General features: G+C 39.9%; 2 protein-coding genes and 2 long non-coding RNA genes across 7 annotated transcripts; 2 read left to right on the forward strand and 2 right to left on the reverse strand.

Moving 5' to 3' along the window:
• Positions 1 to 4,019: 4,019 nt before the first annotated feature.
• Positions 4,020 to 12,415, forward strand: LOC144518004 (uncharacterized). 2 transcript variants are annotated; one of them, XR_013501987.1, is made up of 3 exons: positions 4,020 to 4,454; positions 7,595 to 7,702; positions 11,095 to 12,415. It is a non-coding gene; the product is annotated as an uncharacterized LOC144518004 (long non-coding RNA). The 2 variants fall into 2 exon arrangements; XR_013501988.1 differs by lacking the exon at positions 4,020 to 4,454 and adding an exon at positions 7,295 to 7,362.
• LOC144518003 (alpha-(1,3)-fucosyltransferase 7) lies at positions 4,444 to 7,404 on the reverse strand. 3 transcript variants are annotated; one of them, XM_078250328.1, is made up of 2 exons: positions 7,291 to 7,404; positions 4,444 to 6,201 (listed from the first exon to the last, which is right to left on the reverse strand). In XM_078250328.1, the coding sequence occupies exon 2, from the start codon at positions 6,072 to 6,074 to the stop codon at positions 5,238 to 5,240; it is 837 nt and encodes a 278-aa protein (XP_078106454.1). In that variant the 5' UTR covers positions 6,075 to 6,201; positions 7,291 to 7,404; the 3' UTR covers positions 4,444 to 5,237. The 3 variants fall into 3 exon arrangements, with proteins under 3 accessions (XP_078106454.1, XP_078106453.1, XP_078106452.1); XM_078250327.1 differs by having other exon boundaries at positions 4,444 to 6,285; XM_078250326.1 differs by having other exon boundaries at positions 4,444 to 6,321.
• An 18-nt stretch (positions 12,416 to 12,433) lies between the features above and the next one.
• LOC144518005 (uncharacterized) lies at positions 12,434 to 20,500 on the forward strand. Its single transcript, XR_013501989.1, has 4 exons — positions 12,434 to 12,954; positions 13,215 to 13,348; positions 14,964 to 18,313; positions 18,426 to 20,500. It is a non-coding gene; the product is annotated as an uncharacterized LOC144518005 (long non-coding RNA).
• A 105-nt stretch (positions 20,501 to 20,605) lies between these two features.
• Positions 20,606 to 24,438, reverse strand: LOC144517536 (G2/M phase-specific E3 ubiquitin-protein ligase-like). Its single transcript, XM_078249620.1, has 6 exons — positions 24,344 to 24,438; positions 24,083 to 24,245; positions 23,868 to 23,965; positions 23,319 to 23,466; positions 23,014 to 23,097; positions 20,606 to 22,744 (listed from the first exon to the last, which is right to left on the reverse strand). Exons 1-5 carry the CDS (start codon positions 24,436 to 24,438, stop codon positions 23,071 to 23,073), a joined length of 531 nt encoding a protein of 176 aa, XP_078105746.1. The 3' UTR covers positions 20,606 to 22,744; positions 23,014 to 23,070.
• Positions 24,439 to 26,352: the final 1,914 nt, after the last annotated feature.

Genomic DNA, 26,352 nt, shown 5'->3' on the forward strand with positions numbered 1-26,352 from the left:
AAAAACAAACATGCTAAATAATAATAATAATAATAACATATAAGTTTATTTTTAACCCAAAGAAGAAGAAAAACAATACAACAATACAATCATATTCTATTTGTAAACAGGTAAAAGCCACATGACTTGTTGTTGTTATCTTCGCACACAATTAGGATCGGCAATGAAATGTGGACGACTTTTGCACTGTTAAAATATTATCTTCAACCAAAACAAAGATTTTAAAAGTTTTTCTTTGATCGCAATGAGAGCGATTAAAAAAACAATTTATATTTCACATTTTGTTGTACTTAATGAAACATTTAAAACATTTTGTGAGACACGGGAAAAAAGAAAAAAAGAGGCCATGTGAGAGGCTACAGTATGCTTAGATACAGATTTGCCTTTCCCTTGGTTTATAAGTCTGACAAGACAGAACATTTTCAACTGACAGTCACACACTCACATAACACTCCCCACTTTTGATTTTTACATCAGTGGAGTGGAGGAAGAGGAGGAGAGAGGGAGCGTTGGGATTTCTACAGCCCGTCCTCCACCTCCCCACATCTCTCAGAGGTAGATGACCCAATCGGCAGAGTGAGAGCTAACTGTAAAAGTTTATAGAGATATGGTTAGGTTAATTTTTACAGCTTTTTTTAAGATGCTCCATTGAAATTGGTGCGTTAGCAGAGGCTTTGACAAGCTTCATCGTGGCTGCAACAAGAAGGGGGTTAACTTTTAGTGCCGTGTATTTTTGTAATAGTGGATCAATTCCATTTTTGTTGCATGTCAAAACTGCGGCACACGCACGTGCAAGCTCCATGTACTCTCCAGAGAACCTCCTTTCTAGCTCATTGATGAGAGTGTCCAGCACAGGAAAATATAGTTTCTGCTGATAGTCAGGACTCTCTGTCCAGGCAGAACTGTTTGACTGACTTCCACACATCGCTCCAGGAGTCTGCCTGCCTTTTAGACACAAAGTGTGCTTTAAGGCTGTCAGTAAGGGCCACAGCTTTGGACAGTGTGCAGTTGGATGACTGTAGGGCCTTTACACATAACATGGATCACACGCAGTATCTCCTCAAACACAACAAGGCTTGTAATGAATGACATTCTCGACATGAAGTCATGGATACCACTGGCTTGCGCTGACCACTTCTCTCCCTCTTCACTAATTTCTCTCAAACACTCCGTAATCGCAGAGTAGTGACTTTTCACTGATTTCACACATCTGCAATTGCGTGCCCATCTCGTCTCACTGGGCTGAACTACTTCAGTTACTTTCACGTTCAAGGATTTTCGGAGTTCAATAAAACAGTGAATACACATTGTCAATAATGCTCAGGAAAGATTTCACGCATTGGTTCACGAAACAGCACTCCACAAGCACTAAATTTAATTTGTGCACCAAGCAGTAGGCTGCGTAGGAGTGAGTCTCTTTGATGCACTGCTGCACACACCAGACACATGACCTGACATCACAGACACACCTGACACACAATTGGGATGTTTTTAAGACCACACATATCAAGCCCTTTGTAGATGGCCTCCACAATCCCAGCAGCGTTGCAAGATGCAGAGCAGTCCATAAAACACAAAATAACGGTCCTTGATTTCCAATTCCTCTGCATATCGTATGCACACTGACAGCTGCTTAGTTATGGAGGACCTAGCCTCGTCTGCAACTATGGAGAAAATACAGTTTCCTGCACCTTTTCAGCAATGTTGTTGTAAAGCACGTGTGCACAGATGTCAATTATTTCATTTTGAAAATATGAGCTTGTGGCATTAAAATAATTGGATTGCATGTTTTCAAAATCAGCATCATATTTTGATAAAAAAACTACAAACCTCGAGGAAATTGCCACACAATTCTGACTCTTCTCCCTCCTTGTGCCCACGAAAGGGCAATCCAAGTTTAGACAGTAGCCTCACAACATCAACTACTTTGCATAGATAACCTCTGTTCTTTTCAACTGTAGCTTTATGGCTTTCACACAGTTTAGCTGCAATAGATCCATTTGAGGATAAGCTGGCTCGGAAGTTATTCCATTTAATCATACAGTTCAGATGGGCCTGGCTTTTTCTATGTTTCTCTAGTTTACTGCTCAGTCTTTTCCAGTCACTCATGCCCTTTCTAAATGTGTCCTCAACGCAGCTTTCAGTCTGGAAATGGCGACAAGCAAAACAGTAGACTGCATCCTTTCTAACGGAATACTCAGGCCAAGGGTAATTCTTGTAGAAGTAATTGGAAAATGATCGCTTTGTACTTCCAAAACATTTTGAGGGGAATTGGAGCAGAGCAGGTTGCTTGGGACAGCCGTGTTTTTCTCCAAGATCATCTGTGTTACCTAGTGCAGCTAGTGCATCTGTGGGGTGAACGTCAGGACTGCTAGTGGTTGTTGCTGATCCAGAGCTGCTCGAAGTTCCCTCTAAGTTCACAATGGTGTCTGTTTGCCTATCGTCATCATCGGTTATTGTTGTTTGTGTTGTAATATTATATAATAATATCTATAAATTATCCGTTCTTATTTTTTTTAAACAATGCAATTAACCGTTTCAGCCACCAGGGGGGAGCAGTGCTTTCCGCTGAGAGGTCAGGAAGCAGATCGACCTTCCAGAAGTTGGAGTAGTGGTCCACCACGAGCAGAAAATACTTTCCTGCCTGGTTGAACAGGTCCATGCTGGCATCTGCCAGGGACGTGTGGTTGAGCGGGTGAGACATCATGGTCTCCTTCTGGCACACACACTGGTAGAACACGACAGCGCTGACTTTTCAGTTACTTACTAACATACCCAATTTAACCACAGGGTGGGGCTGTTGCCTAAGCGGTGCACCAAGACACCCTGTAACAATTACTCAAGTGCTAATTAAACATAAAAGTTCAGAAAACTTTTGAAAAAAAAAATAATAATGTTGTCTTAATGTAAATAATCAACTGGGAATGATGGTGATATCTGTTAATTAAAAGATATTCCCTATTCACCTCTACGGTCTCCCCTTAACTGCAATAGGAAATTGTGGCATCATCGATTTTATTATTTTTTTATTATTTAAGTATTATATTTTATCTTTTTTTTCTTACAAAATGGTATCTAAACTATAGTTATATCATTCCATAACCAGAAACCATGCACCACCAACACCATCAACAATGCCATAAACAAATTAATGATTGAATGAATGCTTTATTTCGAACATTAAAACAAATACAATAACATTTTTCAAAAAGAAATAGGAAGAAGCAAAAGCATATTTAATCCTATCAATCCTATCATATATCATAACAATCATCATGAATGGCTTCATATTTATATCATATCCTACACATTCTTTACAATTTGCTACATATGTATATACTCACACACCACAAAAAAGAAAACCTATTATATATATATATATATATATATATATATATATATATATATATATATATATATATATATATATATATATATATATATATATATATATATATAATAGATTTACATATGTATATAATCACCATAGAAAATAAATAATGTAATAAATATGCACTGCAGTCTGGAAACAGTCTAGTGACTAGGGGCGGGGTGGAGGTGTTCAAGTGCTGATGCATCTATAGCAAGTAAGATAAACACATGTTATGCAACAATGATCTGTCAATCAAATTCCAAAAATGTATTGTCATCTATTGGCATACATTATTTACATAGGCTACTAATTTCCTAAAATATTTTCTTCCGCAGTAATTACAACAGTCTGCCTGTTCAGAACTGATACTGAGTTCGGATCCATTAAGATCCATTTGGGTATTAGACATATTAACACAAAGACGGTAGAGTAAAATTTGCACTGGGGTCCTGGGTTGGCTCTACATTCCTCAGAACTTAATGGACCTGTGAAGACCATTAGTGCTAAGCTATGCAAGTAATCAAAAGGCAGGTTCTGGTCTATTAAAATAGAGCTCTTTCTACACATAGGATAAATGAAGAAAGAATTAGGCTCTAATTAGAACTAATTAGGACCTAATTAGAACAAATTACGACTGCAGTCTGGAAACAGTAGTCTCGCTTTGCCAGACCCTCTTCTAAAGTGCGCTGAAGGAGGGTCTGGCTACTCCACATAGAATCAGGGGAGGAAAACGTGCTCTGGTTTAATGGCATTTCTTTAAACCAATCACAATCGTGATGGGCGGTGCTAAACTCCACACAGCCGCTGCAAAATAGTCGTGCGAGAGAAAACTCAGATTGGACAGATAGTCAACAATAGTCCTCATAAATCCACAGAATTTAAAATTCCAACACAAAGAAAGCGGAAGGAAACGGTTAATACATGCATCCAGCGTGATTTCCTGCAGATCCGGAGCAATCCCGGAAGTGGAACGTGAAGGATATAGACTAGGAAACAGACAATTTTAAAGCAGCATCCTACAATGTAAGAAGAGCAGTAAAGGAGGTAAAAAGGGACTACAGGAAGAAAGTGGAACTTCAAGGTGATTAGTTTAAGCATATTCAGTTTCTAGTTGTTGAATTTTGGTCATTTAGGATGTCCTGTCTGAAATCTCACCAGTTTTTTTTTTTTTTACAATACCATTGTTGGCAATATTTTCAATTCCTGTTTTAAAAGTGTTTTTGTATCATGTTTATTCTCTGTACACGTCACAAAATTAAGTTGATTTAAGTCAAATAAATTAGTGCAAACAGATAAATGAGTGCAAACAGATATGATTGAAATTATTTTTTTCTGCTATTCATTCCCTGAACTCTACATGTAAATCTAATAATAAAAAACTTAATTCCAAACAAAATATAGAAAATTGTATTGCCTTGAATGAAAGAGTGCATTTACTCAATATGCAATAAATTGAAGTGATTCAATTGCATTGTCACTTTCACTAACCCGTACTTAATTTTAATTATAAAAATATTTGTTAATTTAAATTAAAAAAAAATAGTGCAAAAACTGTTATTAAACAATGATTTTAATTTTTATGTTCGTTTTTACAGTGTAGCTTGTTGTAAAGAGAAGCTTGTCTCCATAGTTTTAACAAATGGAACATGTTTATATATGGTTACACACATGTTCCCACTTCCGCTTTATTGTGAAGTGCACAGCCAACACAACCAACCACTGCACGGCTGACTGAGCCATGTCTAATCCCATATCAAATTGTCACTGTATAGTATTTTAACATTTGTATGTGGTAACACAGTAGCATCAGCAGTCCCAATCAAAAAAACATCTCAGTAACCTGAAAGCATGAAGAGATACGCTGTTAGCTGTTAACCCAGCTCTCCAGGTCCTGATAGACTTTATTGGCTGGTAAACTGGGGTATTTAACACAGATTTGACACAGCCTTTCTCTCCAGTCAGTGTAGGTTTTTATTCTGTGAGTGTGGTGCCACTGGAAGTACTCCTCATAGGCCTGTCTGTCTGCAGCCACATGCTTCAGATAGGCAGCCAGATCTGCTGTGCTCTTGAAATCAGCTACATGGATAAAGGAACCAGGGGGAGCCAGGGCTTCATAGGTCACCCTGCTGGGGCCGAGAACTACTGGTATGACCCCTGCTTGGAAAGCGTTCCTCCAGAGCTTCTCACTGATGTAATCCTTTGCCTCAGAGTTCTCAAAAGACAGGTAGAAAACACACTTTGCAATTGTGGGCAACAGCTTCTTTTTTGATAGGGGTTTCTTGTTCCACTTTCCGTATACCTCTATGGGGATATACTTCTTTAGATTTTGGTAAACACAAGCCCTAGCCTGGTGAGGTCTGTATCTGCTGACCACCCAGCTGACAAGGCAGGAGTGATTTGAAGCAGCCTGGAAGCCTAGCTCATCACCTCCTACCATGGTTTTTCCATATGGGATGAATATGTCTGCATCACGTCTGTAGCTCATCGTCCAGTTAAAGAGACCGGTGAGCTGTGTGAGGTTTGCATTGTTGATAGGAGGCTCCATTGACAGCCACACCCAATGCTGCGAGGCCGGGCGATCTAGGTGCAGGGGCAGCGGGGACAGACCTCTTCTCAGCTCCTGGTGGTGGAAGACAACCACATCAGCAGACGGGAAGGTGGATGTGTTGTCAGTGAGGAAACAGCGACTGATGTTGTACATCTCGAGGCATTTGTCTCCATCAAGCCTGTAAGAGCGGCCAAATGGCCAGTGCCACAGCAGGATGTTGATGTTTCTCTTAGAAACAGCTGGATGATATTTCTGCAGATAGAGCTTCTGGTCCAAGAAGCTGTAATAAAGCAGGGATGAGAGGGAGATGAGGAGGAGGAGGAAGGCTCGGGATCTCAATGTTGTCATGCTTGCCGGGCGTATTCTGCGTCAAAAGGGCACAGATCACTCAGATGGAACTCTTAGAAAGGAAGGAAGGGTAGATCAGAGATATTATAACACTTTCATGTTCTCATTAGTGCAGGAACTGAAGAGGACAATGTGTTAACAAAACTATCTCCTACTGCAGAAGACATTTCATTTGTTTTAACTTCAAAAAATGTTTAATTTGTTAGACAACATTTATCAGTTGGCTAATTTTGTTACAGGTTAATAAGAAGTGAGCTTGAATCACAGCTGTAAGAAAATACTTCAATAAAAGTGTAGTAATCATTAGGTGTTTCTTCTAATATGGTCAAACCTTTGGAAAATTCTTGAGAAAAAATTGTGAATAAATGGCACTTTTTAATAAATGGGGTTTTTTTTATACAAAGGAGTAAAACTCTGGCAGATCATTTGATGAAATCTAAACTGCTGTCTGTGTCTTCCTCTCACTGTACGGTGAAGAAAAGTCATTTCTGCTTTTGTTGGATGTTTTTTTAAGGATTCCGTCAAGTATTGCACACTTGTAACTGCTAAGAAAAATGTATGTATATAATGAATGTTAGAATGTTAAAGGTTTAACTTAAAATTGAACAGTTTGTGATCAAAATAATTCTGAGCACAGCACTTATATTCAGTGTTAATAATAACTTATTATATAATAAAGTTATAATAATAACTTACTTTCTGATAAGCATTTTAAATGTCTTTCTTGTGTAGGTTGATGATGATGTATAATGAAACTGTCAGAAAGAGGATTTCTGAAGATGGTGCACCCTGATAACTGGGTACACCACAAACTTAACATCAAGTTGAAAACAGAACTTGTTTAAGAGGAAAAAAAATAAATTCAGAATGAAAATAAATGTTATGCATTTCCCATCACCCTATACATATAGTAGCATTCTGTACACTATCTGTATTAAATTGAACCTATAGTAATAATGTAGATATCAGCAGGTGGATTTAAATGAAATAAAATGAGTTTGGCAGAGTTGTTGGCACTTACCCGGTGACATGGCATCAGGCTGACTACTTCCTGTAGAGCTTTTTACTACTCAACGAATCCAAGAATATAAAGGTAACTGCCCCCCTCAACATTTTGACTTATCTATTGCTTGACACTTCATACACACACACACACACAAAGAGAGAGCTTCTCGGTGGCAGGGTGCAACGATCAGCAAAAAGGAGCAGCAACAAAAAGGAAAAACATTATGTAGAATTAGCACAGTCAACAGAAAGTGACAGTCAAAAATATTAACATTCAATTGTTTAACCATAAGCTGGTCTTCCTCTTCCTGTTCTTGCAGCCCTGCAGAGGAAATGGGCACAGGGTGACACAGCTCCTGTAGGCACCAACCACATCATAACCGTTTCAACAAAAACGTTTCGCCCTGGGCGTCCCAGTTCACGTTAAGGTAATTTCAACATTTTTACTCATCTATTGCTTGACACTTCATTCCCACACACACACACACACACACACACACACACACACACACACACACATCTTCTCAGTGGCAGGGTGTGGCAGTTTATGTGCCACTTCAATCAGTGGTCAGCAGAAAGGAGCAGCAACAAAAAGGAAAAACAGTCATCTATCATGCAGTCATTTCAAATGAATCCCACACACATAATTTTATTCACTTCAGATTTACTTCAGCCTCTTCAATGCATTGAGTTCTGGTGTGTTTACTCTCATGATTAGCTGGCTTAGGGTTAGAGGGTGGTAAAACCCCTAGCCCATAACCACAGAAGCCTTCCACCATACCACCCTGTTTAACTTTCATTTCTTTACCTGTTAAATTACTCATGCATCTGCTGTTTGCAGAATTGGCACAGCAAGCAGCAACAAGTAGTAGTCAAAAACATTAACATTCATTTTTTTAACCACAAGCTGGTCTTCCTCTTCCTGTTCTTGCAGCCCTGCAGAGGAAAGGGGTATAGGGTGACACAGCTCCTGTAGGCACCAACCACATCATAACCGTTTCAACGAGCTGTTTCGCCCAACTATTCTGAACTCTCTGGTTTCAACAGTTTTTTTTCTACTCTCGGCTAAGTGTGAAGGGCCATTCACGTTGTACGTGCAAATGTACAGCGCAAGCGGCATTTTGCAGCTGGCCACTCTTGCGCGTGCCGCGGTCAAAGTTCAACATGGTTCAACTTTGGCCGCGGCATGCGCAAGAGCGGCCGCAGTGCGCTGTGACGTGCATTCAAGTGTCTGGAAAAAAAACACAGAATACGCGTGGATCCACAAACGGAACATGGACGAGAGGTTGATTTTGGCCGTCAGCGATCTCCCAGAGCTGTATAGGCTACGACACACATTCGAGGTCGTACAGAGACCTCGGACGCAAAACTATGCTGTGGAAGCATATTTCACCATAATAGGCATGCCAGCTGTGTAGATTATTTTAGCCTCTTAATTTAAATCATTCAGGTTTGTTTTAGCTATGTGAAATCCACACATATGTCTCCACTGAAATACAATCCTATGTTACATTTTTTCTCAGTTACTTTGGTGCATTTGTCAAATCATAATTGCATTTGCACAACAGTGAGTGCATTTCTTAAAACAATTGGTGTAAACTGCACATTGACTGCATAGTGAATGACCTGAAAAATCATGTATCTTGCTGGAAATCTTTTGTTTGTGTCCAAAGCAAATATTTATACCAATGAATCAAACTGACAAGTCCTTACGCCATTGTTTATACCAAGATAGTGAAACTGCTTTGTGTTGTTGTCCATATTTAACAGTTCACTCTGTAAGTATAGTCTAATGAACAATGCACATGAAAGGGAGCACTATTCCCTATGTGACAAAGTTACACATTATTGTCATCTCTGATCTGAGAAATGCACCAAAGCAACTGAGAAGAACTGTAGCCTACTGTTGTGAGTTGCGAAAACCAAATACCAAGTTGATTATACAGCTCCATACAGGTATTTGTAGGATATATTTGTATTGTATTGTATTGTATGAAAAAAAATATTAATTTATACTCTTTATTGATCTTTGTTTGATCTATTTATTGAAATTACAATTTACACTTGGTTGTTATTACACAATAATAATATTGTATTTGTATACATATGATGATGTATATATATGATGTAAAATATGTTTGGACTGATTGACACAAGTCATGTTCATTTTCATTGAAGTTCACATATAGGTATATAGGTAGGTATATGGCCTTTACACAGAATAACTACCCATTTCCAAATGTGTAAGCTCCAGTTTTGGAGGAATTAATTGCACATATGCATTAAACAAAGTGTTTTCCAGAGAATGAATGATGAATGTAGGCTCATATTTTGGCTTTATTATACCCAACTGCAATGACTGCAGACCTCTTACTTAAGTATATAAACATGCAATGACACAGTGTTGAAATGCAACATTTTATTTAGAAATGAAAATAATCCACGTCTTCATCTATTTAGAGGAGGAGTGTAAGAAAAGGTGTAAGAACCTAAGGGACAAGTACATAAAGGAAAAGAGACAAAAAAGTGGTGCAGGGGCAGACTTGGAAGTACTTTTCCATACTGTCTTTTCTGGAGCCACACGTCAGGGAGAGACAAATAGCCAGACGCTCCGTTGTAGAAATGGGCTTTCGGAATGTTGTTCGCATTCGGGAAATCGTAGGCCCGACTCTCGTCAGCAGACTGTCAAATTGCTCCCTGTTGAGCCGAAAGTACCCCTGGAACCGGTCACAGTGAATGCGGAGCTCCTTCACCAGCCAGAATTCCCCCAACTGCTCTCTGGACCTGAGGGTCTCGTGCACCCACACCCTTCTTCCTGATGCCTTCCTCCGTCTTCTCCTCACAACCAGGGCAAGTGCCAAGGCTTTCTTTTGTTTCAAAGACAGAAACATCGTCTCCACCAAATCACTACTGTGTATCCACAATGTCGCATGTACTGCACGTCTGATGTAAACACCGGATGCAGACGTGACGTGCATTCAAATATTGGCGCATGTATGATGTAAATTTGCGCTGAGCCCGGCGGCAAGCACGACAAATATAGTTGGGAATAGAACAACCTAGCGGCGAGGGCAGCGCATGCCGCGTACAATGTGAAACGGCCTTCACGCAACTCTTAGCCAGCCTTCTCCAGCCTTCTATGATTGGTCATCTGCTCCAGACAGGCAGGAACTACTGAAAGTTTTTTTTCAGCTACTGCAGTTTTAACATTGTCACATGTAGCTACATGCTAACGGCAGTAAAAGATGTCATCTTGGCTGCCAGCAGCCACGTAGCTGCGGGTGGGCCTAGGCCCAAACAGAAGAGGCTTCATTATTTGCTGGATCTTGTTTTTTGCTTCTTTTTTACCATATGAGGATGGTTGTAGGTCAGATTTTTTGAGTGACAGTGCATTTCGCAAATGTCAGATTGCGAGCAGCCCCTCCTCTTTTACTCGACATGACGTTAGCCCACGTATTGATTGCACAGAGCAGAGGAGAAGCCTACTCTGCTAAATATCAGCTTTTAATGTAGTGTAAAATAATGGCGAAACAAAGCAGTTTATTGAAGTTTGTAACGAAAAGACGCTGTGAGCAGGAGGAGGAAAATTCAGTTCAGCCAATCCAGGTATTTTCTGGTGTTAGGTAACGATGTGGCTGCTAATTCAACTCCGATGTTGGCCCTTTCCCCATCAGTAATGTTAGTGGCCTCTACCGTCCCTCCATGTCAAAGCAGGGAAAGCACAGGTATGACCCACTCAGAAAAGCAAATTTAAATATTTTTAAATGCCACAAAATGAATATCAATGAACCATATTTTACGATATTGTCATTTGTTGCAGGTTCGGCTCGGCCCAGCCCTAAGGAGGACATACAAGCTACTTACTTGTGAGAGTGACTGTGCGCGCCTATGGCGCACCCCTCCACCTGAAAAAACCAAGTGCATCTCGCTGCAACCTACGGGAAGGCATCTGTGAGGACAACCCGGGTTGGTGAGGATGACAGACTCAAGGCCGTTTTTTCGAGGAGCCTGTCGCTGCAGCCTGTGGGAAGGCGCAGCCTGACATCAAGCCCCGCCCACATCAAGCCCCGCCCACATTAAAGTCAGCCATTTTTCTTTGCATATGTCACTCCCCATATGCTCAAACGGACCAAGACAGCCTAGTAGCATTTTTTACTATGAAGGAAATTATTTGGATAAATGCCATGTTTTCATTTTGAATCTTTTAATTTTATTTAGCAAATTTTATATTCATAAATGTAAATGGTCTGAAAGAAAACCGAATATTCACCAATTTAAAAATGACATGAAATTATATTTTGAAACTTTAAAAGGACTGACAAATAAGAAAGCAATCCTTACTCTGAACATTTACAATGCCTTACAACCTCTTTAATGTAAATTTCATGCGCCCCTTTTTAGTGTATGTATGTATGCATTTAATGTTTTCAATGTGTTTATGTATCTGTACTTGAATAATAAAGTTTTTTGAAGACAAAAAAAAGAAAAGAAAAGACGGCCTGGTCATGAAGCTGATATAGCCTCTTGTTTCACATTAGATGATAGAAACTGATGATGTAGGCTAAACACAAACGACATGTCATGCAACAACAGTGAAGTTTTCATGTTGTTACTGTAATTGGGCCGGTGTACTTTTTCGTTCATTTGATTTCCGATTTTGAAACGATATCCAAATTTGAAAAATGGGTCATTTTAAAGCTTGTTAATATTGATGACAATGTGTTCAAACGTAAAACGAGTGTCAGGGTTTTGGTATTTTGTTCAGTCTTATTGTGGTAGTCTTGTTTTCTGTTATGTTCTGTTTCCTGTTTTATTTTGTAGTCTGTCTTGTTTCCCTTGTCTTGTCTAGCTTACTTCCTGTCTTCGTTTGTTTCCTGCCTTTTTTGATTGTTCTGCCCCACCCTGATTTGTTTCACCTGTTGTGTCACCTGTCTAGTGTTAGTCCTCGTTACCTGGTGTATTTAGTTCCTGTTCTGTTTTTATCTCTTGTCGGCTCATTGTACGTTCTGTTGCTTGTATTTTGTTGCGTGCTGTTCTGTTGTGTCGAGTACTATCGTGTCGTGGTTTCTCTGGTATGTTATGTTTGGTGTTCCTGTTTTTTGTATCCTCGATATATTTTTCCTGTTTCTTCAGGACACTTTTTGTTTAAATTAAATTAAATCTTTGAACTGAAGCACTGCTATGTCTCGACTGCATTTGGGTCCAAGCCTTGCCATACACTTGACAGATCCTGACAGAATGATCCGACCAGATATGGACCCAGTAGTGTTCAATTTTCACCCGCTGGACTCTGGGGGAGAATTTTTGATGGAGTTTTTCTGCTCCCTGCATGAGGAGGACCCCGCCTTCGCTAGGCACCTTATGGAGGTGCGTTGGCAGGCCACAGCACAGGAGTTTCGCTTCCCTGTCTCCATGCCTGTGTTTTTTTCGTCCCGAGCCTCAGCAGACCTGTGTTCCTGAGCCTGAGCTGACCAGCCGTCCAGAGTCTCAGCTGTCGTCCAGCCGTCTAGAGTCTGCGCTGACCTGTCTCCCAGGGCCTCAGCTGACCTGTCTCCCATGGCCTTCGTTGACTGCGGCCCCAGAGACTGTGCCGTGGCCCGGCACTTCAGAGACTGTGCCCTTTCCCGGAACCCCTGAGACTATCCCTGAGACAAGTTCACCTGCAGCCACCAAATCTCAAGTAAGTCTGTTTACTTCTGCAGTTTTTTTGTTTTCAAATAGAAGTGGGCAGGTTTAAGGTTAACCTTTAATGGACGTTCTGCTGTTTTGGCAGATGTTAGCGTGAACACAAGCTAACGTTAATGATAGCTAATACCGCACGTCAGCTAATATTGGCTAAATTGTGGCTAATGGTAATGTTAGCTAATTTCTCCTGCCCAGGATCAATCAATCTCAATCTGTCCTCTGTAATCTAGTATTTTTTCATATTCTGTCTTCTAGGAGTGGCCTCATAAACGTGCTAACGCAGCAGCATTGCCCCCCAGTACAGCTCAAACACTGAGCATTACATCAGGCCAAAAGAGGTGTTGCTGAAGTGGATAGAGATAGCAGACTCGTGGCTCCAATAGATAACGGTAATCAAATTTTAACATTGTGGAACTTTTATGGTGATCTCCAAATAAATATGGAGGCCGCATTGGCTGCTTCGGGCCAATCAGACATTATTTGTATTAATGTTGGCACGGTTCATACATTGCAGTTAGGGGTGTCCATTTTAAAAAATGTTCCAAACCGATGCTTGTTAATAATAGTTAACCAATGTAAATATTAATATTAAACTACTTAGAATGGATGAGTGTACGCTGCACCTGCCGCGCTGTCAATGGAGGTGCACAGACACTGAATCCTCAGAACTGCATGTGCTGTGTATGACCACATAATAGACCAGATCTCCGTGTAGGAAAATGTTAAGGAGCTGGGAGAAAGTGACTGTTTGCTCGCACTTATTAGAGAACGCCAACACAGGCTGTAGGCCATACATAATGCGAACATAACAAACTTACTGAACTGATTCTTGAGCATCTCTCTTTAGCACCATGCTCTGTCTGCCACAAACGCACCCTGTTAGGCACATGGAACATAACATCCCTCCCCATGACTGTACTCCAAAGTAAGGCATGGTTACCCGAACCGAGCCCGACGGTACCCGACGGGCCGGGTTCGGACAAATATTTAGAAATTATGGTCGGGGTTGGGCTCGGTCACATCAGCGCGATAAGGCATTTGTTGTTAAAGGTGCTGCGGCTCCTTTAAGAGAGCTCATTGCGTGTGTAAAGTGGGCAGAAGAGAGGAAGCAGACGTGTAGATGCGACCAGAGCAGAGTTGGTGGAATAAGTTTAAGTTTTGTAGCCAATAGTGTGTGCGGTGTCCGAGAAACCCCATACTGAAAGCTCTGAAAGTTCATTAATTTGCTCACCAGAAACGGGATATAACCCTAACGTTATAACGTCGGCCCTGGAGGTAACGAGTCTCCCCTGGTTTTCTGATCATGGTCGGAAATGAAGCAATCAGGTTAGCACATTGAACATTTTAAATTCAACAACTTATTAACGTGCGCTTGTTGCCCCTTTGTGTGCTGATGCGTTCATCTGTTGACATTTCTGAATGCCTTCCTATAGTTGCTTAATAAAAGCTTTCCACACAAACAAACGTACATGTGTTATTAGTATGAGGGGGAAAAACAATTTGATTTTAACTGTCGGACGCGGGCTGGACTTGGACAGAAAAATGTGGCCCGATCCGGACTCTACTCCAAAGGAATTTCTGCTGACTGACAGGTTTCTAGGCAAATCACACACTCACTAACATAGCATAACGTGTTCACTGACATCTCTTAAACAAACTGCCTTAGAACATAACAGTTAACATAAACATGTATCTCTGTCGAGTACATTTTTAACTGATAGTGTTAATCGGTTTACTTGGACATCTACAGTGGCCCTGAAGTGCAAATCGCGACAGCAAATGGGAAAACGCAACCGGCCCTACCTTTTCCATTAGAAGTTAATGCTGTCGTGTTTTCCTATTTGCTGTCATGTTTTCTTATTTGCTGTTGTGATTTGCACTTCAGGGCCACTGTAGACATCCCATATTTCAATATGTCTATGTAATTTTTGTAAGTGTTTTTTATGGTATTTCTGGATGAAGGCATAACTATTGCATGTCTCATCCGATGTGTGTATTCTGTAGAATTACAGGCTCCAATGATCGGGAGGCAGTTCATGGAAAGAATGTTAAGAAGGCTTCAGGAATTTCTTTGTCAGCCAGTGGATTTTGACAATTTACATTTTGTTTTAAGCCATGAAATGGGACTTGTGCACTCTTGTAGAACTGCCACAAGATGTTGTTTGTGCCTTGTCTGATGTTTTGAGAATTCTTAAGGGATCATGCAGCAACCTGACAAATGAGGAATGGACAGCCTTGTGCGTTCAGTTAAATTGAGGATGCCACATATTGGCTACAGAATGAAGGGTGAACTGCAAGCTACAGGACACAGTGTAAAATGGGAGCAGGTTTCAGCGTCCATGCACAGGGTGGATTCTACAGGGATCTTTGAGAGATTTACAGGCTTGGGCTGTGTCGCTAGAAGAATATATTCCGTCAAGGGTCCCCACTCACTGGTCCACATGGACACAAACCACAAACTTATCAGGTACAGTACAGCTCTCTGTAGAATAGGGGTGAGCCATATACATAAATGTCGTCTGTTGTAACAAGTCTTTTTCTGTCTTTTGTGTGAGCTTACAAATTTGATGTTACTCTGACCATCTGAAGAACATTGTCTCGAATACTGAGACAGTAAAGTTTTTTTGTCCAGTGATTGCATCCTAGTTGAACAGTGTGAAATATATGAACTAATGAAGAAATTGTTTATTTATATTATATACCCCCCTAGTAATATAGTATTATATTGTAAACAAATTGTGTAAAATAAAATGTCATAATTGCATTTATCAGGAGTGTGATTATTCCGGATAAATACGGAAAACCGGCTTTTCCGACGTGAAAATGAAGCTCTCGTTCGATAGCGTTTTTTTGGGGGGTGTGGTGGTGGTCGCAAGGCACGGGTCGGGGGTATTGGTAAACCTAATGACCGGTCACTGCTGTCAACGTTTTTTGTGCCTCTGATTCATATCACTCCGCAAGTGGTCCATTAATTTGTCACAATGTAACTTCATAAGTACAGCTCCACCAAAGAGCCTGCAATCGTTGCGGAAGGTTATCTGAATAAGAATTTTGGACGTGTGGGGACTATCTACTTAGCTGAAGCCGACAACGACAATTTTTATTTTATGTTGGCAATGCAAGCTGAAGCGACGTAGCAGATGACGTTGAATTTGCAGTGAGGAATATTTTAGTAGCACCATTTTCGGCAGTGCAGAGAAGTAGGGGCTCACACTAACTTAGTGTTGAGCCGGGAAACGAGAAGAGAAAAGAGCTCTACAGTGAACAGATGTGCTGGGCGAGCCGTCAGTCAGTGGAAGCTAACAGAAGCTAGCTGGCGTAAGCTGACGGCTGACCAACGCTACCAAGTGATCGGCGGAGACGGAGTACATGTATTTGAAAGAGTCCGGCAGTTGTGGCAGACCAAAGTCCAGTCGGGAGTTTGGATGGAGAGTCCACTGTGGTCTGAAGGGCTAATCTTCGCTAGATCACTAAAGTCGGGAGGTTGACAGCTAACGTTAGCCGATCGATGGTGAGTAACGTACGTTAGCTACACAGGCTGGCAGCAGCACAGAGTCCAGAGTTGATAAGTGTGGGGGGGGGGTAGAAAGGTGTTGAATGACCAACACCTAATCTTAAACTTAGGGTACTTAATTTACTACGACCCACTCAGAGGTTACTTAAATTGGGACGTTCAGTCATAATCAAGCATGTCACCTTCAAACAGGATCTCTGTTTGCAGGGTTCAGGCTGGACCCTTCCGGTGATCATCCTGTCTGGGGGACCGGCTGCACAGTGAGAAGCCGCTGCTGACCGGCGCAGAGCTCTGCCGGAACTCCAACTGCTGTCTGTCCGCGCGGCCGTCTGACGGCATCAGTATTAAATTGAGACAGTTTCATTACCGGTTAAAAACGTCTCGTTATCGCGTTAAATAGTCTTATTTGGTACAGTTGGTTTTAACGCCTGGTGCGAAGTGTAGCTAGGCCTATGGGAGTGCACATGAAACTCTGAACAAGCAGCGTTGTTCTGCTCCGTCTTTCTGCTGTGCCTCATTCACGTAGTCATTTTACACTATGTAGGTTGAACTCTGCAATTAATCCGCGGTTTACATGTATGTATGAACTGTGGTGGTCCGTTACACTGTAAGCTATATTCAACATCACTGATTAAGTAGCGTAAGTCAATCAATTTTTCCCCATGTCCCGGATGTGAAAAGCCCCCTTACTGGACTACTGAATATAATATTCCATTATATTTTGTATTTTGAATTGTTACCTGCCACCATCATTTTGTGATTTCCTTGCAATAAATATTGACATTTTTACCATAAATTGGTGCCTAAAATGTATCAGAATGCAGGAATTGAAGTCTTTTACCCTCAAAACCCCAGACCCCCTCCCCCCTGCTTTGTGTGTTCCTGCAAAGACAAATTCTGAGCAAGGAAAAACCCTGAAGTATAATCACAGACGGCCATAAAAACATTTTAAATTGCAGAGTTAGAGTTAAAACGGATGAAAAGATGGAGAACCAGACATATGTACAGTGTCAACAGAGAGAAACACGGACAATCGAACAGACAGTGACATCATACATTGTGTGGGTGTGGTAGCAAAGAGAGAATGGGAGAAAGAAGTTTGTGTGAGGTGGACCTGGTCACCACAGACCCAAATCTTCTCAGCTGTTGCTACTGTCATATACTGCACACTCTCATGTCTCTTCATGTGGCACATTATTTATATTCTAACAAGGTAATGCAATGTGTAATCAAGTGATGACTGATTAACAGTAATGTAAAGGCTAAATGCCCTAATACCTGTTGATACTACAACAATGCAAAGTATAGGCTCTTAACCTTGCAGTTTTGCACATATCATGTAAGACTCAATTTCTCCATTTCTTTGCACAAAACTCTCCAGAAAAAGCCATTTAATGGTTTATTTTTCAAAAAGGGTCAAATGGCTGTCGCAGCGTCATGGGTGCGGTGTATATCCTTTGCCAATCACACCTATGATTTATTTCACATCAGTTTTCCTGTATATTGTCACATTTGTATGAAAGATGCTGGTTACATCACCTGACCATGATGCTTCTACATTCAAAAGCCATTGTTTGTGTCCAGCAGTAGGTGTCACTTCACCACTCTTTTTCTGTGATATACACATGGTCATCTTGCATAATAACATTTCTCCTTGAATAGTCTACAGAATCCTTGGGAAGTACCTGGTATGAAAATTTAAAACTGACAAATTTCATCTTGTGTTCACAGTGTAGAACTATTTAAATATCAGAGTTGATATTTTCTGAAAATCTTTTCCTTTTTTTTCTTCATATATGGCATTGTCATCTTTGCCGGGATCGATGGTTATTCACGAAAGGTAAACATTTAAATTGGATGTTTTTATTTTTGTTCCAAACAAACTCATTGTAACTGGACCTACCATATTCTATAATGTATATTTACTAAAGTATTTTGTTTCTATGCTGTAGATCATGTACCTGGGTGCTTCTAACAACAAGGCATCAACTGCACTTGGCTTCTTCATGAGCTCTGAAAAGTTTGTCTTTCCATTAAGGTAATAGGACGTCTGTCTTATGTTATAATTTAGAGTTAGAGGAGACCAAGGGGTAGAAAACGTTGGCATCGCTCACTGCATGTTAACTGTTCATGGCTGTGGCAGAGCAAGCTACATATCTCGAAAAAGTGTGCATAATCAAATGTAAATATCAATAAGGGTTACTTTTGTTTGTTGGTATAAGGTTTGGTACCCCAAATCACAAGACAGTACAGTATTTTCCCAATTATCCTGTGTGTTTATTTAGACATATTACCACTTATACTCCTGTGACTACCCAAATGAAATGTATGTGAATGTGATATCAGCTTTTCAAAATTGCTTTCAAAGATGTCAACAGCATCATCTCGTCTAGAAACTATTCAGATACAATGGGATAATCAGCACTTATTGTAAACTGTGTTGGCGTCAGAAGTTTTATACTTTACAGTTACAAAACCATCAAAATGTCTTCTGTGATTTGTGTATTTATGCCTGTAATATAAAATATGTACTGATTCTTTAAAGTGGTGCACTGATAGTTGTATTTATCTTAATAAATACGTAGGGTGGAGCGCTTGTGATGTGTGGATGGCAGTAACGTGTATATTATGAACTACTTCACAGTCTTGAAGAGGATTGTCTGCTAGATCCCTCCAACAGTCTGCATTTATTTTGTGCCCACTATGTATTTGTACCACGCTTCCAGAGGGACCTTGACACTTTCACAGAAGGGTAGGATAACCATGCCATGCGAACTGAACAAAACCTGACTCCCAGTCAACTTTGGACAATAGGACTTCTCCAGAACCCTTTGCCTGCTCCAGAGAACTTGTGAAAAAATGTTCACTTCAACCTTTTTAAAATTTAGTTTTGGATAATCTTTATATAAATGAAATGCAAACTTAATCATTTGAGTTTAATCGTTTTGTAAAGTATTCTAAAAGCATCTGCAGTCTTATAAAATAACTTGTCAATTACAGGATATACAAGATCTTTTCTTGGACTGGAACCATGACAGAGTGACAGAAGAGTCTGCCAGTGGCGTAATTCTACCACCCATCCAGTGCCCTCTGGGGTCACAGGCTATGACAGAACTGAGAACAGTCATTTAACCCTATGATTACCTCCCAGGACAATGGCAGAGACCTTTACAAGGCTGCACTTGACTATGTGATTCTTCACGCATAAACGTGGCAGGATAACACACAAAAACTAAAGGTACATAACAAAGAATAGTGTGACTAATCCTGCCTCTCCCCAGCATCATGCAGCAAGTTTTCTTCATCACATTGGATGTCTGCATCATCTCTAAATACAAATGAATGTGGTGTTTCCATTGCTTTCACCTCCATTACTTTCTGAAAAACAGGAAGTCCAGTTTAACTATAGTAAAGGTAGTGTTTTTCACTATTTTCTTTTATAGCTGTGTATGTAACTTCAGACATCTTACCTTGACATATTGGTATATTTGCTCTTTTACCGGTTTCTCTCAAACGGTACAGTGTATTTCATTATTATTTGGTGTTTGTGTACGAAAAAAGCCCTTCTGAGCTTTCTCTGTATAAATACCGTATATGTTCACTAACTAGTCTAAAACAAGACACCTGCTTAGGCTTTCAGCTAAAATTGCAATCAGCAGTGTTTGATAGGCACCAGACTGAAAGCTATTCTGTTTTAAATGTGTGGTTAACAATTTTGACAGCAGTGTGTTAGCATTTAAACAAAGTGCTTTAAATACACAGTGTTGTGCATATTGTGGTTAAAGTGATGGGATAAGTGTGTAGAGTTTTGAAAACTGTGTTTAAGCAATGCAAAACCAACTAGAGATTGGTTCACATGAACTGCTGCTGTGCAGACTGTAGTTTGAATTTTGCACATTACTCCAGTTGTGCCCACTGTCGTTTAGCAATCGAAAAAAACTAACATGGACTAAGCTGTACACTTTCAATGAATAACAAATAAATACAGCCAAGTAAGAACTTGACTTTTGACCATGATGTTAATTTCTACTGGCCTATGCACATTAACTTATGATGTAGTTCAAGAACATTCATAAAGAAAAAGAGACCCCAAATCAAATTGAGGTTTATTTGACATCAACATCAACCGGATTTGTTATCAAGTCAATCTTGAGAACTATTTAATTGGAATATACTTGTAAAGAACTCCAAATTCCACAGAAAATGTATTTCACTTGAATAACATGGAAGTACTACATCTGTGGAAGATGGAACAATTTGAAAGCTCTTCAATAGTAACAGTTACCTTGATCTGAGGAACAGAAACTGAGCATCACACTTGCAGTTTTAGCCTTATTAAGTTCTTTACTTATTTTTCAATCTATTCTGTTAACAGTGGTCCTAAAATACACATTTTGTAATTTTTCAGTATAAAAACCAATATGCTATTCACCCTTTGCAAACACGTCACACGACCACGTGACGGCGCCATGGCGGACGGCAGAAGCACAGGCTAAACAGTAGTAGACGAGCGGAAAGTTTCATAGTTTCAATCAGTTTGAAATACATAACACAAAATAAACTGTATTTATGGCTTTATATGGCTTCTTCTATTCAACAAGTTGTCGTGCCGTTATCGGTCGAGGTAGGTCATCTGGTAGGTGCTCACAAAGAGCAGTATTTTGAGAAGTTGGAGATTGGAGGATTGGTCAGGATTAATTTGTTCTCCCTCCGTTTTCACGGACCTCATTAAATCACCGAGTCTGCCACTGATCTGTACCACTGTGGTAAACGGGGTATCCCCATATACTGGTGCTGATCTCAAAGCTTTTAGAAGTCTGGATGCTTACCAGTTCTTTGTAGCTGGCTGGGTTACAGGTACGCGATGCTACACTAACAGCGGGGGGAGGTACCTCATAATGGCAAAGATAAGACATCAATCTAGGGTTTATTTTGTATTAACATCTATTCTTTACTTAAGTAAAGATTTATATAACACATAGCCCATGTTTTTAGAGGACGTGGTCGGTCGTGGCTACCCACATACCGTTGTTCACTGGGTGTGCCAATGCAACTTCCTAGCTAATGGATGCTTGAACACATCCCAGCTCTGGGAAGTGCAGTCATTAATTATCTATCACACGTTAATCCATGCAGTAAATCACGGAGTGTCTATGATCAGTAGTAACCACACATAATTGTAACATCTAGCCATCTTCTTATCTGTGATTATATTCGCTGTGTAGCCTATGTTTAGATTTGACCGGTGGATATTACGACGCGATGGACAGCAGCTAGCGAGCAGTCCAAAGCTAGCTGCAGCTAGCTCGTCAGCTAGCCGGGGTAGGAGCTCCGCAGACCCACATTTAACTCGTTTTTGAAGCTAGTTTCCATGCCATGTCATCTTTAATTTAACCAATATTTTTTGTATGTGTGTTAAGTTAAATGATCAAGGGAACGGCTTTCTTTTTTGGATCTGTAGCTAAATCAGTGAATAACCGATGTTAGCTAGTTATGTGGGTCATCATCGGGTTGGACCTGTTAGCAGGACAGCTGGTTAGCACGGCAGCTAGCTGGTTGAGGATAATTTTATTTATCACTCATTTAAAACAGAAAGGCAATACATACACATGCTTGTGTTGGTGAGGATTACTCTGCATGCTTGTGTTGGTGAGGATTACTCTGCAGATTGTGAATGTGAGAACACAAACAAACAAAAACGTATGAGTTTAGTTTGCCGTCCATCTACAGCATAGCTCTTCCGCCGTCCGTCATGGCGTTCATAATTCGTGCGAGTGGAGCGTGTCGTTACGTGCAAAGGGTCAATAGAGGAATCGGGCACTAATTTTCCATGCAAATGTGTTTACATTGAATATTTATACAAAATAGTGAATCATTCACTGAACATATTTTTCAAACATCTTGCCATTAACAGCATCTCTTGAAAATGCCTAACTTCTAAACTCAGCCGAAACCTCTACTCATTCTGATCGCTACTGTCATTATATCTCTGAACTCACTGTATGTATTCATATGTGCAACAGGAAGAGCTATTGTATTTGTGCAGGCACTCACAAGTGGGTAACAAATGTGGTGACCAGGCATTTGTTCTTTGCAGTGGTGTTCAAATCTTACATTTAATTTAAAATCTACCCTTTCTGAGAGAAGAACCACTGCATCACTGTTAAGACCGACAAGCTCAAGTTTATTTGCTGTTCCAGACATTCTTCATTCAGACTTTGTGGTGCTTCTCGGGTCAAAGGCTCACACACACCCTGGTCTTCATCCTGACCTGCATGATGGAAAAACAACAAAACCCCAAAAAATGTTTTAATCAAATCAGCTTTTTATTACAATGATGTAAGAATCAAAAACACATTTCTGGAAAACACAGCCCAATTCAGCCTGCACCTACTGCATTATTTTTTTTATTTTCATGTACACTTAATGAAAGTAGAAGAAAACTATAAACAGTTCTTTTTCAAGTAACAACTGTCTGCATGGGAAATTGTGCTGAAAACTCTTAAGTTTTGTTTGTTGTAAGAAAAAAAAATTTCAAACCTGTGATTTCGAGGTCTTGCAGAAAGTCTCTTAGATGCCTTGGACTTCCTCTATCATTCAGTAATCAGTGTAATCAGCTTCTGCCTAAAGATAACAAAAATAAAGTCAATAATTCACATGATATACTGTATGTCTTTGTATTCTTCCAAAACAATGTGCAACAAAATAATAACAGCAAGTCATGAAAAGATGATGGTGCAATAATCATAAAAAGAGATGCAGCTATACAACATGTGAACATGTATAATCCTGTTAAATAAAAGCAGTAAAGCAAATGTGGATGATGAAATGTCTAGCATATTTACTCTGTCATCGTCCTCTTTGGGGACAAACAGGTTTGAGCAGAGATCTGGGTGCCTCCCAATCAACTCCACAAGGTTGTAGGCCTTTATGCCTTTTCTGATTTGCTGAAGGATAGGAGTCAGACGCATTGTAGCATGTAGAACAATGGCTCTATTGTGAACAGGAAACATTTGTCTTGATTAGTGGAGGAGCAAAACAAACCAACAAAAAAAACTTAACATTTCTGGAAAAAGACCCGAGGCTAGGCTCTACTTACTAATTACAGTATAAATGTGGCACTTCCACAAACAATGTAGATGAGTTTTTTTTTAATAACACATTTGTATGTTGTTTTTGCCTTTAATCATCATCATCAACCCTCTTTCATACCAAAAGTATTTTGACATCAGCTAATGTATACCACCATAGTGGGCCAAGAAACTCCAGTTGTAAGCTATGCCTTGGTCAAGGGCTTTGGCAGTAGAATTGACCTAATATTTATGTTTTATTTTATGTATAATATAAATAAATTTTCTCTGCTAAATGTATGTGTACATACGTAATTTACACACCTTATAATAATGTCCTTCCTGTCCAACTTTACAAGCCCTGTGTAACCACAGCTCACAATTTCTTCTGTCAACTCTGTCAGATCAGTTGCCGCCTCCACCTAAAATTACAACCCTAATTCTTTACAGGATAGCAATGGAATATTGTACGTCAAGGAAAGCATTCTGTCTTTGTTTCTTTCATTGTTTCTAAAGCAACTTACAACAGGTGTACTCACCCTTTCTATCAGTGAAGAATATTCCTGATCGTCCACATCGTCTTTGGTCAACTGCAAAGTGTCAAAGTCTCCTGTTGCAAGGAACTGGAAACACCAATTTCTAAAGAAGCATGGTGCTGTGTCACCCTGAGCGAGGCTGACTGAGAACACTTCTCCTGCATTTCTGCATGTCATCAACAAAAAATGCAAACATTGTACATGACCTTTTCACACTTACATGCATAAACTGTAGAACGAGGACTAGTATGAAACAATGCAAACCTGTAGAAACCATTTTCTACGTCACTTATGGAATAGACAGGACTCTTTCCCTTTATGCCATTGCCCTCGAACAGTCGCCTCTCAATGCCATTCATCACTGAATGATTTGAGTCAATTTTGTCCGGTAAATGTCCTCAGAGTTAGAGTCTTATGACTCATGAAAAAGTTTCTAGCCAACTGGACAATGTACTCTTGAGTTACACCCATTTCCTGTTTCGATGGCGAAACGCACAAAATAGCTGCCCCGCCACGGCCATGCCCTATGACGAAAAGTTTTTCTTTTAATAACTTTTCATCTTTAACAGACCAAATTTGAAGTTGATCGGAATAAATCTCTAGGAGGAGTTCGTTAAAGTATGACACGTGGAAATGGCCAAAATCGCACTAATTTGGAACTTTCAATTCAAAATGGCGGACTTCCTGTTGGATTTAGCCATTTCTGTGCGCCTATTCCCAAAACCCTTAAAATACATAAATGTTCACCAGACTTGATGCGACCGCCAATTTTGGTGAGTTTTTGAGTATGTTAAGCCCCTCAAAAAGGCAATTAATTTGCTGGGAAAAAGAACAATAATTCCTTCAGTTCCAATAGGGCCTTTGCCGCTGTCGGCGCTCGGACCCTAATAATAATTCCTAAGAATTTGTATAGCGTGTTTCATGGACACAAAGTCGCTTAGTGAACTAATACAATGCAGGTTTAATTCTGACTTTGCAAAAACAAATGTGGCCAATTATAGTAATAGTAGTAGTAGTAGTTTTTTGTCTTCAGTACTACAGATATTAGGACATGTGTTGTAATATGGTTGCCAAGGACAAAATATTATAATAGCTTTGCATGAATATTGTATCTGTGTACAAATGTGTAAAACAATCTCACACATATGCATTCACCTCCTCATCATCTGTTGCAGATTGAGACCCTATACAACCCTCGATGTGCAATGCTAGAATATGCAGAGGCATGCTTTCTTTGCACACTTGACATGCAGTCTTCGGCATTTTTTGAAATTCAGGTGCATCATATGGCAATGGAGTAAGATCAAGGTCCTGCTGCAGTGGAACAACATACAAAATGTGTTTCCCAGTACCTGAAACGTACGTACGACTTAGTCTTCCTGTATAACCATCTACATCAGGAGGAACTGCAGCCAGTTTCCTTCTACCGTGGCCACCTGCATACAGCCAGTGAGAGAAAGAGTTTCAATGTTGATATCCCTGCACTTTCCAAATAAGTAAATGATATGTAATGCACCTGAAGCCTTATAGAACAGCCACCCTTCCACCCCCTCCATCTTGGGATATTCTTCAATGAGAAGTTTATTTATCTAAGAAAACAATCACATAAAGGGGGAAAGCTTAAAAAAGAGTATTATACAACTTCTAAAAGTACAGTAATATAGTAAAATGTTTTCAAAATAATGTTATATTGATAACAGTATACTTGTACTGTAAAGTCTATTATAACAATTTATTGAAATTAAAAAAGTGGTTACACTACCGCTGCGTGGCTCATATCGTCTGTCAAGGTGAGGGACCTCTTCCCCAACCCTGCTTGGTTCAACTCTATCTACCTATCAACAATATATGCTGAATGGCTTAACGTTAACATAACAGACTTTAGGCTTCCCTGGAGTGGTTTGTAACGGAGAAAAGTGTTTTTTGCCTTTTCTTTTGGAGAAGAAGCCAGGAAAGGACCTGCATGTGGGAGATTATTAACATTATGAAATACAACTTCCCACTGAATGAGTCCAATATCAATATATTGTCAATATAGTTAAAAACCTAGTAATCTCCTCCTAAAGTGTTTGTTTTTGTATTTGTGCTTGCAGATTCTGCTGCTCTTGTGACTGCACTGAATTCTGCTGTGCGGGGGGCCGATGCTGCTGAATATTTTGTGTTAGCACGTTTATGAGGCTCAGACTCTGTACTACATTTAACAATTATTTACTAAACACTAAATATTAAATTTAAATAATATATGATTAATAAATTATATCTATCTATATCTA

The sequence above is a fragment of the Sander vitreus genome, chromosome 5, assembly GCF_031162955.1.
Source record: "Sander vitreus isolate 19-12246 chromosome 5, sanVit1, whole genome shotgun sequence".
In the NCBI taxonomy this organism is placed as follows: Eukaryota; Metazoa; Chordata; class Actinopteri; order Perciformes; family Percidae; genus Sander; species Sander vitreus.